The sequence below is a fragment of the Ursus americanus genome, chromosome 34 (genome assembly GCF_024610735.1).
Source record: "Ursus americanus isolate L20-20 chromosome 34, mUrsAme1.1.p, whole genome shotgun sequence".
Lineage (NCBI taxonomy): Eukaryota > Metazoa > Chordata > Mammalia > Carnivora > Ursidae > Ursus > Ursus americanus.
Genome location: NC_142160.1, coordinates 18,048,948 through 18,061,758, shown reverse-complemented (window position 1 = coordinate 18,061,758; position 12,811 = coordinate 18,048,948). Strand labels below are relative to the sequence as shown.

The following is a 12,811-nucleotide window of genomic DNA, read 5'->3' as shown; positions in this document are numbered from 1 at the left end:
TATTTCTGATCTGATCATTATTATGTCCTTCTTTTTACTAAAGTTGGGCTATCTTGGTTCTTCTTCTAGTTCATATAGGTGCAATGTTAGATTGTTTGAGATTTTTGTTTCTTGAGGTAAGACTGTATCTTTATAAATTTCCCTGCTTTTGCTGGGAAACTGCTTTTGTTGTGTGTCAAAGATTTTGGCCCTTTGTATTTTCATTTGTCTCTGTATTTTTTAATTTCCTCTTGGATTATTTTTATTGACCCATTGGTTATTTAGTACCATGTTGTTTGGCCTCTATGTGGTGTTTTTTTTCCCTAGTTTTATATCATTGCAGACAGAAAAAATGCAAGATATGATTCCAGTTGTCTTCAATATATTGTGACTTGTTTTGTGATCTCTCCTGGAGAATGTCCCATGTGCATTTGAAAAGAATGTGTATTTTTTTGTTTTCGGATAGAATTTCTGAATGTATCTATACATGTATATATTTCTATATACATCTCATGTAATGTGTCGTTCGAAAACAGGGTTTCCTTGTTGGTTTTCTGCCTGGATCATGTATCCACTGATGTTAAGTGGGTTTCAGAGTTCCTTAGTATTATTGTATTACTGTCAGTTTCTCTCTTTATATCATTAATATTTGCTTTCTGTATTTAGGTGCTCCAGTGTTGGGTGCATAAATATTTATAATTGTTTTACCTTCTTGATGGATTGACCTCTTTATCATTGTGTAATGCCCTCTGTCTCTTGTTACAGTCTAGGTTTTAAAGTCTATTTTGTCTTATATAAGTATTGGTATCCCATCTTTTTTTTCACTTTCATTTGTATGGAATATTTTTATCTGTCCTTTCACATTCAGTTGATATGTGTCCTTAGGTCTGAAATGATGAGTCTCTTGTAATCAGTGTTTAGAGGGGGCTTGGTTTTTTTCTCTGTTCTGCCACCCTATGTCTTTTGATGGAGCATTTAGGTCATTTACATTTAAAGAATTGTTCATAGCTATGTACTTATGGCCATTTTGTTAAATTTTGTTTGGTTTTTATTCTGTGTTCCTTTCTTCTGCATTTGCTCTCTTGTGGCTGATGACTTTCCATACTGTTCTGCTTGGCTTGCTTCTGTTTTGTGCCTCCACATTACAGGTTTTGTGCTTGCAGTTACCATGAGGTTCCTATTCAACATCCTAAGTATATAGCAGTCTCGTTCCAGTGGATGGTCACTGAAGTTTGAACACATTCTAAAAGAACTTCTTGTTTACTCCTTCCTCCACAGTTTATGTGTATGTAATCCCATTTTACATCTCTTTATTCATAATTTTCTTCTATTATGGCCGTCCCATTTAAAGAAGTCACTTTAATATTATTTCTTAGAAGAATTCCTTTATCCTTTGTCTGGGAAACTCAGCATCTCTCCTTCAGTTCTGAATGACAACCTCACCGAGTAGCATATTCTTGATGGCAGCTTTTTCCCTCTTAGCACTTCAGATCTCTCATGCCACTTTCTTCTGGCCTGCTATATTTCTGCCGAAAAATCAGCTGACAGACTTAAGGGGTTTACCTTTCACAGTCATAACTTTTTGCTTCTCTCTTGCTTTTAAAATTCTCTTTAACCTTTGCCATTTCATTATTGTGTCTGTGGGCCTCATCTTGTTTGGGACTCTCTGCTTTCTGAACCTAAAGGTCTGGTGGTTTTTTTCAGGTGGGGAAGTTTTCAGCTGTTACTTCTTCGACTACTTTTTCTGTCTCTTTCTCTTCTCTTTCTGGTGCCCTGTAATGCAGATGTTTGCTTGATATTGTTCAAGAGATCCTTTAACTTCTTCTCATTCAGCTTGTGTGCTTTCCATCCACCCTGCCTTGCTTATTAATTTGCTTTCCTGCATACGTTTACTGTATCTCCTCTAGTGTATTTTTCATTTGTTATTGTATTCAATTCAAATTTTTTTTTAAAGATTTTATTTATTTATTTGACGGAGATAGAGACAGCCAGCGAGAGAGGGAACACAAGCAGGGGGAGTGGGAGAGGAAGAAACAGGCTCATAGTGGAGGAGCCTGATGTGGGGCTCGATCCCATAACGCCGGGATCACGCCCTGAGCCGAAGGCAGGTGCTTAACTGCTGTGCCACCCAGGCGCCCCTCAATTCGAATTTTTAAAATAAATTTTCTCTTTATTGACGTTCTGAGTTCCTCCCCTCTTCTCTCCAAGCCAGTGAGCATCTTTATAACCATTCAGCTCTATCAGGCATATTGCTTGGCTCGGTTTTAGTTTTTTTTTGGAGGTTTGTCTTATTCTTTTGTTTGGAGCATATTCCTTTGTCTCCTCATTTTGCTTGACTTTCTGTGTTTGTTTCTATGAGGTAGGTGGAACAGCTGTTTCTCCTGAACTTGATGGAATAGTCTCGTGTATGGTTGTCTGGGGGACCCGCGTAGACCCTGTGTGCCTGGTGACTTTGGCCAGAGCTGTGGCTGGCATGGGCCGGGGAATCCCAGAGCACTCCATGCTGGCATTGCCCTGCTGAGATGGCTGGAGCTGAAGGGGGCATGGACTAGGGCAGTCCTGGGGCTCCAGCACCTTGGCAGAATAGCAAGATCTGAAGCAAGTGCAAGCTGGGGGATCCCAGGGCTTTTCATGCAGAGGGAGCCTTGGCAGGACGGTTAAATCTGAAGCGGACACAAGCCTGCGTATCCCAGGCAGGACAACTGAAGGTGAAGTAGGTGCGCGCTAGGGCTCCTGGGGCTCTAAGCACAGGTGGTGGTCCCAGGGCACTGGCTCCTGGTCGGAGGGGCGGGTGAGTGCCACAGTTAATGTACCCTCCACCTTGGAGGGAGTAGGCTAGGGGTGCCCGAGCCGGCCTGCTGCCTCAGGGAGCCCTGGGCCCCTAGCCCACACCCCCGCCCCACCCTCCCACCAAGGTGGCCCCAGCGCCGTGCACAGTGGTACCCCCCGATCCATGCTCACTACAGCTTTAGCCATCACACCAAGAGGACATGGGTGTGAAGCACACCGGAACACTCTAGGCTCCTACCACCTCGGCTGTAGCCCTGAGACCACCGCCTGTGGTGTGCGTGCTCTGGGAGGCTAGCTGATGTTCAAGTAGGTGCCAGCCAGGGTTTCCCAGGGGGCACTGTGGCTGGGGCCAAGACAGGCTGCAGGTCTCGGCATCCCAGGGTGCTTCCCACAGGGCTCCCCGCGGTGCCCGGGCAGGGCCGCTACAGCCGAGGTGGAGGGTACATCAGCTGTGGCAGTCACCCGCCCCTCCGACCAGGAGAGTGCCAGCAGCTTCCCCCCCCCTTTTGGCAGGTTTGAGGGCTGGTCCCTTTACATGCTAGTTGCCCTTATAACCAGCAGCACTTTTTTGTGTGCCCATGGACAGACAGATCTGCTCACAGAGCCTCACTACTGTCCCTCTCTGCCACCGTTGTAGCATTCGGGATGGGGTTCCCCTCATCCCCGTGTCTTCATCTCATCTCTCCTACCGTTCTTTGTGTGGCCTCTCCCTCTCTTGTACCGAAGCTGTTCAGTCGGCCCTCAGCTCTTCAAGAGGATTTGCTCTAACAGCAGGTGTAGATAGGGGGTGTCCCGGAGTTTAGGGTCTTCCGATGTCACCATCTTGCCCCAGAAGCAACCTTACTCTCTGGTCCTTTACAGAGAAAGTGTGTCAAACTCAGATCTAGGTGAATAGAAGTTAAGAGGACAGCTTTGGATGTCGCCAAGTTCCAGCTCTGCCTCTTACGGTCATTGTTGGCTTAGACTATTCAACTGTTCAGTTTCTTCTTAAGTAGAAAAGAAAGAATTGAATAGAATCATAAGTAAGTCCTTTAACACGGGACCTGGCACGGAGAAGGGCACAAAGCCGAAGTTCCTGCTCTCACGATGTACGTACGTAACAACCTGACTGCTCGTTAAACTACCTTATCAACATAGGATCTGCAGTGGTTCTCAGTCAGCAGGGTTTCTGTACTTCGAAAAGCTCCCTCAGAAAGGTGATTACTTTAAAAAATGAATGTTCAGTTCAGCTTCGTAGCTTTCTGTGAAGATACCCACACCCTCAAAGGAGGGAGATTTCCTCCTCTTGTCCCACATGCATCTGGGAGTGCTGGCTCACAGAACGGGAAGGATTGCATCTTCAGTGAACTGAATTTCCCTTCTCAGACACGTCTAGGATTCTAAAGGTTGCTGGATTGAAACAGAAATGTTTGGGGATGTTATCGGGTATTCGAGATAGTACTCTCTCTCGTTTCTTAGCTGTGTGCTCCTGTCCCCTATCCGAGGACATTCTCCTTTGTGCTTTGCTATTCCCTCAAAAACACTTTCCTAGCTTAAACAGTGTTTGTTTTCATTTTTACTCCTTTTTATTGGCCAGTAAGTAGCCTGCCACTAAGTTATAAATGCCGGAGACTGTATCCCTCACTGTTCCTGAGGAAACTACAGAAGGAAGGGACTTTGTGTGCAGTCAACATGGCCTCCAACAGCAGCGGGCTAGTCTTTAACCACAAGATCTGTGTGAAGAAGATGGGCACGAAGCATCTGGCTTACACATTTGCCTCACGCCCCTAGAAGATCCTCTTCATTTTTCTCAGAGTTCTGTGAGAACCAGCAAATAACGCCCCAGACCATACGTAGCACCCCTTTTAGGCCAGCAGGTTTTCATGATGCGCTCGCATACAAGACAACGGGGGTAAATACAGCACAGCCTGCCCCCCAGAGCAGCACGTGCCCGCAGCACACTGCGTGGGTTTGATTTCTCGACAACAACAAGACTTTTTTCTGTGATAGATGTTTAGGGTACACCCTCTCCCCCCACCACATCCTCCTAATCTCTTTCCCTCCCTCCTTCGTCCAGTAAATTCCCCAGCTTCCCCATCACTGGGAGCGTTTTCCTTCTACCATGCGTGCGCGGCCAAGGTCTGAAACCGTGAACATTGTCTGTTACCGTTCATCTCCCCCAACACACGCATAACGCACAGAGGCAACTTAGCCACAGAGAAAGAAAAAAAAGACACTTAAACAAAGCAAACACAGCTGTCATTGCATGCAAAGCCCTTGTAAGAGGAGCTACAACTAGAAAAAATTCTAGGCCTGTTCTGCAGTGATGTTTTTATAACGAACGTGTTTGTAGTATTACGAATTTCACACTTCCACATTTCTGCACTTACGAGGTCTTAATCATAACGAATGCCATTTCTGTACTTCTCTTCGGGAAGAGAAAGTACCATTTCCACATGGACGTGAATTGCAGAATTGTTCCTGGAGGCCGTGGAATTCTGTGCCTCCTAGGATGGCTATAATGATTTCTTTGTAGTTTGTGTTTATTCAAATCCTGTAATTTATGCCTAAAAACCTAACACACTGCAAGTGCTCTCCGCTGAATGCGTTTGGGTCTAGTTCTGATATTCTTCAGGGTTTAAGCAAAAAGAGCCCTTTTTCCCCTCAAATTGGGTACATACAAAAATCAACGGGAACTTCCTTCACAAACCAGGAAGATGGGGTTTTTTTATGAAAAGGAGAAGCTGCTCCAACCCCAGCAATCTACTAGTCCTGGTTTTAAATATTCTATTACTGCTGTGGAATTAGTAAATTAATAGTACATCGAGAAAGATGTGACATTGTAATCATGGTGCTTTCAATTATGATGCCGGCCTTCTTAGTTGCTGACGAAACTTAAAATTCTGGTCACTGAAGTCAAAAATTCAAACATTACCTTTGTAAACTGTGCAAATGGGAATAATCCATTTGTCTTCACGGCTCTTTTCCTCCCTCCTTCTGGCAGGGTTATGGGGGAAATCCCCAGTTTGCGGTAAGGCTGGTTTGAAGAAGTCTTCAAGCTGGTAGTCTAAAATTCACGATGTGTTTTGTTAGAAGTGATAGGCCCTCGGTTGAGTTTTCTAAGATTTCTTTATCCCAATCGATAGATAACAAAAATATTGATAGAAAAAATGGAAGCTGTGGATCCTGAGAGGGTCTTATCAGACAGAAGGAAGTGGAGGAGGAGAAGGTTATATAGCATGACCGCCATCTTTCTTAGGATGGAACTCACTGGAAAAGATGGAAATATATAGGGTCTCACAGACTAAAATATGAATGCTCAGTACTTGATAGCTGTGGGGTTTTGATGTTACTAATTAACAGGATCTATTAAATAGGTTTTTAAAACAGCTCTATTGACCTGTAACTCATATAACCTTGTAATTCACCCATTTAAAAGCACACAGTTCAGGGCTTTTTGATCTGTTTTTAAAACTACGGTAAAATACATAACAGAATTTGTCATTTTAACCATTTTAAAGCATGCAGTTCAGTGGCATTAATTACATTCCCAGTGCTGGGCAGCCATCACTATTCCTAAAACTTTTTAACTGTTAAGCAATAGCTCCTCCTTTCCCCCTGCCCCCACCTCGGACTGACCTCTGATCTACTTTGTCTCTGCTCATTTGCCTTTCCTAGGTACCGCGTGTAAGTGCAGTCATACAACATTTGTTCTTTTGTCTGGCTTCTTTTCCTTAGCGTCACATTTTAAGGTTCATGCATGTCGTGGCAACTTTTCTGTGGCCGAATACTATTCGTTATGTACTTCCTACCTCTTGTTTATCCGTCCCTCTGTTGATGGCCACTTGGGTCGTTTCCACCCTTTTGCTATTGGGAATCCTACAGCAGTGAGATTCATCCAGGTAACTATTAGAGTCCCTGTTTTCAATTCCTTTGCATATATACCTAGGAATACAATTGCTGGCTCATATGGCAATACCACGTTGAGCTTTTGGGGGAACTATCCAGCTGTTTTCCACAGCGGCTACACCCTTGTACGTTCCCACCAGTAATTCATGAGGGTTTCAGTTTTTCCACATCCTTGCCCACACTGGTGGTTTTTGTTTTTTTTTAATACTGGTTTTTCAGGATAGCCATTCTGGTAGATGTGAGGTGGGAGCTCAGTGTGGTTTGGATTTGCATCTCTCCAGTGATGAGTGATGTTGAGTCTCTCTGCCTGTGCTTATTGGCCAGCTGTCGACCTTTGGAGACCAGTCTATTAGAGTCCTTTGTCCATTCTTTTAATCAGGTTGCCTTTTCGTTGCTGAGTTGTAGGCGTTTCTAGTTCCTGAATACGAACCTCTTATCAGATACGGGATTGGCCAGTATTTTCACCCGTTCTGTAAGTTGTCTCTTCACTGTCTTGATACTGATGCAGTTTGATGCGCAAACGTTTTTTATTTTGATAAGGTCCAGTTTTTTTCTTTTGTTGCCTGTGATTTTGGTGTCCTGTGTAAGACTTAATCGCAGAATTAACCACTCACTCTATCCTGGTAAATATATCACGGTCCTGTTTCAAGGCCTCCAGGGCAGTGTTTGGCACGGAAGAGACCGGATCAGTCTAAGAAAATCTAAACCAGTCTTTCTTATCACCGCACGTAGTGCCTCGACAACTACATAAATGTGGCGTGCTCAGCAACAGCGGCAGTCTAGAAGCTACACGGAGGGCTGGGCAGAGAACGTGACAAAGAGGAGCAGTCGTACGGTCGTGGTGAGGACGGTGGTGATAGCAGATCCAACCCGCAGCTCCGGGGCATCTTTCGGGCCCCAATAAGCATTTATTGAGTGAAGGCATTACCACGTCCACTAACAAGCCCTCCCTCTCCTCCCTTGGCCAACAGGACCCCAGAGAGATGCCCAGGCGGCTCGAGAATTCATCCTGAAGATGTTCGTGGACCTGAACCCAGACAGTGACAAAATTATCTACTCCCACTTCACGTGCGCCACAGACACCGAGAACATCCGCTTTGTCTTTGCCGCCGTCAAGGACACCATCCTCCAGCTGAACCTGAAGGAGTACAATCTGGTCTGATTGTGCCTCCTCGGCACCGCCCTTCCCTCCCCGGTGGGCTAGTGAAGCTGTACGAGAGGGACTGGGTTTCTGTGCAAAACAATTTGCATAATACTAATTTATTGCCGTCCCGGACTCTGTGAACGTGTCCACAGAGTTTGTAGTAAATATTATGATTTTATTTAAACTATTCAGAGGAAAAACAGGATGCTGAAGTACAGTCCCAGCACATTTCCTCTCTCTCTTTTTTTTAGGCAAAACCTTGTGACTTCAATGTATTTTAAATCCTCAGTCATGCACTCACCCGGATAAGAGTTGTTTCTTTCTCTCTTTTTCTTTTTTAATTGAGCAAAACAAAGCTGTTTGCCCTTTTCCTAACCCATACCCCTATCCTGATTTTTCCTGGGTTACAATGGCCTTTACCCTAGTTCCAGTCTTGGTCAGGTTTTTCTCCCAAATGATACAGTCAGGACAGCATCATTTGATTTAAGCCATCAACATCAGCTTAATTGAAATGTTTCTAGTTTTGCTGAAGGAGTCTAAGTAGTAATACTGTGGTTTTCACTGTATGATTCTGGATACACATATAGAGTTGTTCTGTATAAATATATTGTCTTGCCTCACTTCGGGCTAGGATGACAGATGCCCAGCTTACGGTTAAGTGTCATTTCTTTTGGATTTCTACCTTCAGCCATAGCTCGGTCGCTCAGAGATGCACAAGTCAGTAAGGCGAGAGCAGAGACACACAGTTGTTTTTAAATGTCAGGTGCCATGGTCCTTCCACCCTTCCTTATTTTCACCCTCTCTTTAAATTGCAGATGCCAAAAAAAAAAAAAATATATATATATATATGCCAACAGACACTACATTACCCCAACAGCTGCTACCCAGAACCTTTTTCTTAGGTTGTTCTTAGTTTTTCCCCTTCTTGGTTCAGGCTTTTCCTCCTTTTTGTCCCTTACTCTTTGGGCCATAATTTATTATGGGTGTGTGTTGCCAAAGCTGGCTTTTTGTAAAAGCAGAGTAGTGAAAAAGGTAAAAGCCAGTATCCTAAAATGGAAGAGAATAAGACTGTGAATCCTCAAGTAATTGGCTGAGAATGACCCCGAAACAACAATCGGAGACTGTAAATTTGATTGGCTTGGTCCCTTCTTTTCTTTGCCCTGAGATCACATTGTTCAGTGTCCATTCCATGTTGAGTGTCCAAATCAGCAATGTAACAAAGTGTCTTTGTGATAGAACATGAAATCTGCTTCTATCTCTTCACTTAAAGCCAGTTTTACTCTTTATGTTCTTTAAGGTCAAGTAGGTCTGCCAAGAACATTGGTTGAGTATTCTGACACCTCTAATTTGCAAAATTTGAAGTTCCTACTGGTTTACCACCTTTGGGATCTTTTTCAACTGGCGACTGGTTAAGTTGAACCTAAGGAAGACCTGGGGACTTAACGCAAGAGTAACCTGTCTGTGTTCTGTAGGACATGTATTTATGTAACTGAACCTACTAGGAGAGATACTTGGAGTTCTCTATGTGCAATTTTTCAACAAATGCAAAAAAAACCCACAAAAAACAGAAAACACATGTATTGATGAGCTGGAGTTGAAATATGATTTAAGAAAATAAAGTAAGATTGCTTTAAACCTGTTGGAGAGTAGGAATTAGGCCACAACACTGGTCCTACTCTAAGTATCATACTATTCGGCCCAAGTCGAAACTTCCCTATCAATCACTGTTTGGGAACAACAAAGGGAAGAGAGAAAATGAATGGTATATTAGAGGAGTCCAAGAGTTCCTAAGTAGTGGTGGAATGTCCTCCTTCTTTACTTTCCCAACCACAAACAACACAGGTTACTTTTTCACTTTGCTCAGAAAGCACCTGTAATTTAATTAAGAACCAGACTGCCTGTAGGTATAGTGCAATTCTGAATGCTCTCATCGTTGTTACATCTCTGTTGAGATTGCAGCATCCATACTGGCTTTGGAATCATTAATTTTTTGGCAGATTGAATGTGCTGTATTGATATGTATCTATGTAATTGTATGTCTTATAGCTAATTCACATTTTGAATAATGTTATTTTATTTACTTTTTTAAGAGAGGAGAATGTAAATTTGTCAGTTTATTTCTGACTAGGGATATTTTTTTTTCCATTTAGAAAAGAAAAAAAAAATCTTACTATCGTACAGAGCGGTACTAGCATCGTGCTGTATAAAATCGTTTGCACATTCCTGAGTAGAGGTATACTGATAAGACCCAAAGGGAATTTCATAGCAAAATACATAAAATCAGTCGGAGCTTTTATACAAACATGGAAACCAACTTTGTAGAACTTTTGCCATTTGACCTAGGATTGGAATATGAGCTTTTATACAATTCATATTCTTATTTGGCAAATGCACAGTTTAGTATTACCTCTCTGATGGCCTTTATTAGAAAGGCAGTTTTAGAAGCTATTGTGATCCACTAAGGAAATGTTTTAACAGCTAGAGACCACTGCTTGCCTGAAAGGGCAATCTTAAATTTGGTGCAGCAAAAAAAAAAGAAAAAAGAAAAAAAAAAAAGAAAAAAGAAAAAAACAAGAAAAAAGAGAAAAAGGAAAAAAAAAGAAAAAAGTCAACAATAACATTTGAAGGCCTACAGTGTGTATAGAGAAAACCTCATCACAAGATCATAAGTGTTACAGTTTTAGGGAATCAAGATATTCTATTTAATAGAGCTATAGTAGATATGTAGTCGATTAAACATGATCTCAAAGCTCGAAGAAGTTGAGCAAACAGGGAGAGATTGTTCTATTTGTCTTTATGAAATTGGGATGGAATTGCTATGCAGATTTGAGGTTTGTGGCTTCGCTGTGTGCCGTAGGGTGCATGACAAGATCCCTTTCTGTTGAGAAAGGAAGAAATTGATCACCCTAGCTGCAGTGACGCATGGAAACCTAATTGTATCCACACTAGTCAATCGAAGCTAAAGGATTTTCTTTTCTGTTTCTTTGTTTGGGGTTTTATTGAAGGGGTTAGGGGCGGGAAGGGATTCTTTTCAGTTTTGTATAAAAACAAAGTTTACTCCTGCTTTCTATTATATTGTGATTGCAAGCATTAGAAGCGCGTGCCACTGGACTTCTGCCATTGCTGCTCCAGGTAACGGAGGCCCGTGGCGAGGTTTTGGTGACTTGGGCATGTCTTATTCAAAAAGAAAAACACAAACACAAAAACCTTTCTTCAGCATACCAAGGCAAGCAGCCGTTTCATGACTCACTTAACACATTGCAGTGTACCAGTTTACAGATAATTTTCCCTCTTTTGCGTGACATGGCAGTTCCAAACCCACAGAGAATTCCTCATTTGTAAATTGGAGGTTTGTACTATGCCTTACAGAGCTTAAATTCAGAAGTTTGTGCCTCATACCTGAAACAAAGGGAAATAACACACCTATTCAAAAGTCAGTAAATCCCCTCGAAGTTTTTGGGTTTTGTTTTTTTTTTTAAAAAAAAAAACATTTTCATATAAGGAGCTCTGTTGAATGTCATGAATAGACTGGGAAAAAAAAATCTTAGGAACCTGCATATGTTGTTTACTAGCATATGACACCTACAAAAGGTATTCGAAGAACACCTGAAACTTGTATTTGTGTGTGTGTGTGTGTGTGTGTGGATTAACTAGCAAGCCTACTATTTAAAAAAAAAAAAAAAGGTAATTCAGCTAAAGGACAATTTACTTTTTGTACTTTAGACTATCTTGACTGTCAAGGTGTATGAACTGTAATTTTAAAATTTATACTGCCACATGATTGTAAATTTTAGTTGTCTTAAGTTAGGAATTGGTAAAAAGCTATTTATGCTGGATTTGGGTCAAATGACTTATTTGCAAAAAAACAATAATGGAAGAAAGGGCTGTATAATGAGATACTGCAAGACTCAGATAGTGGTTGGAAATAACCTTCAAAATTACCCTCAATTTCCCTTTGTTTTCAGTTTCTCAAAAAAAAAAAAAAAACACGAATGAAATGAAATATAGAAGAATGTTAACCCATATCAAAATAAAGTGTACCCAAGTATTGTAATGTATATTGCTGCTCTTCTTAAAATTAAATAAGGGTTTAAAACCACTTAATTGGTAATTGACAACATCTCAATTAATACAAACAAGTTGTGCTTGGTATACGTTACTATTTTCTTCCAAAGATCTATCTTTGGTTAGAAACACACACACAAATCAAAACTTGTAATATTATATGTTTATCTCCACTTATTTCCAGCATATGTAGCGTTAATAGGTCTGTCCTGGTAACTATGTGTTTGGGATTTCATTTTGGTTCCACCAAATTAGGAAAAGAAGTGGCTTAGTTGTGTATGACTAGTTAGAGATTTTTGGAGCCAGACACCTGCTGTTCCGTAGATACCTAGTACAGAGTCTCAACTTGGCATTAGTTTTTCCTCACACAGTAACCACCCATTCATTGCTGTCTTCCCAACTTCTGGTGACCTTTTTTTTTTTTTATATAAGTACATCCCAAATATTTCATGGGATTTTTTTTTTATTATTTAAATTCAATTAGCCAACATATAATACATCATTAGGTTCAGATGTAGTGTTCAATAATTTTATCAGTTGTGTATAACACCCAGTGCTCATCACATCAATTATACTCTCGCCTCTAGAATCATCTGTTCAAAGTATGTATACACACCTAGCACATAGTAGGTGCTCAAATATTAATTTCCTTCTTACCTCCCGATCATGTATCTTCCATTTCCCCGTATGATTCCGACCCAATAGTAAATGACATTTACATGTTATGAAAACACCTATTGGGCTAAATTGGATCTTACTTGGATAAAGCAGTTCTGACTTTCAGATAGGTAGAAAAAACACCAGGGAGGAAAATATTCTTTGTAGAATATTTTCAAGTTTAAGAAGAGAGATGGCAAATTGCCGTGTAACATTCAGGTTACTTGGACTGAAACACATGTTTTTGGTAGATTTCTTTTCCTCAAAGAACTCTAAATACAACTTCTT

The 12,811-nt window shown here is 41.4% G+C and overlaps 1 protein-coding gene across 1 annotated transcript in view; it reads left to right on the top strand.

The window, feature by feature from the left end:
• GNAQ (G protein subunit alpha q) overlaps positions 1 to 12,309 on the top strand; it is a 299,677-nt gene extending 287,368 nt beyond the window's left edge. Inside the window, exon 7 of the mRNA XM_045781065.2 lies at positions 7,629 to 12,309. Within this exon, the coding sequence (XP_045637021.1) occupies positions 7,629 to 7,819 (191 nt within the window). The 3' untranslated portion in view covers positions 7,820 to 12,309. The remainder of the gene's footprint in view (positions 1 to 7,628) is intronic.
• The last annotated feature ends 502 nt before the right edge of the window (positions 12,310 to 12,811 follow it).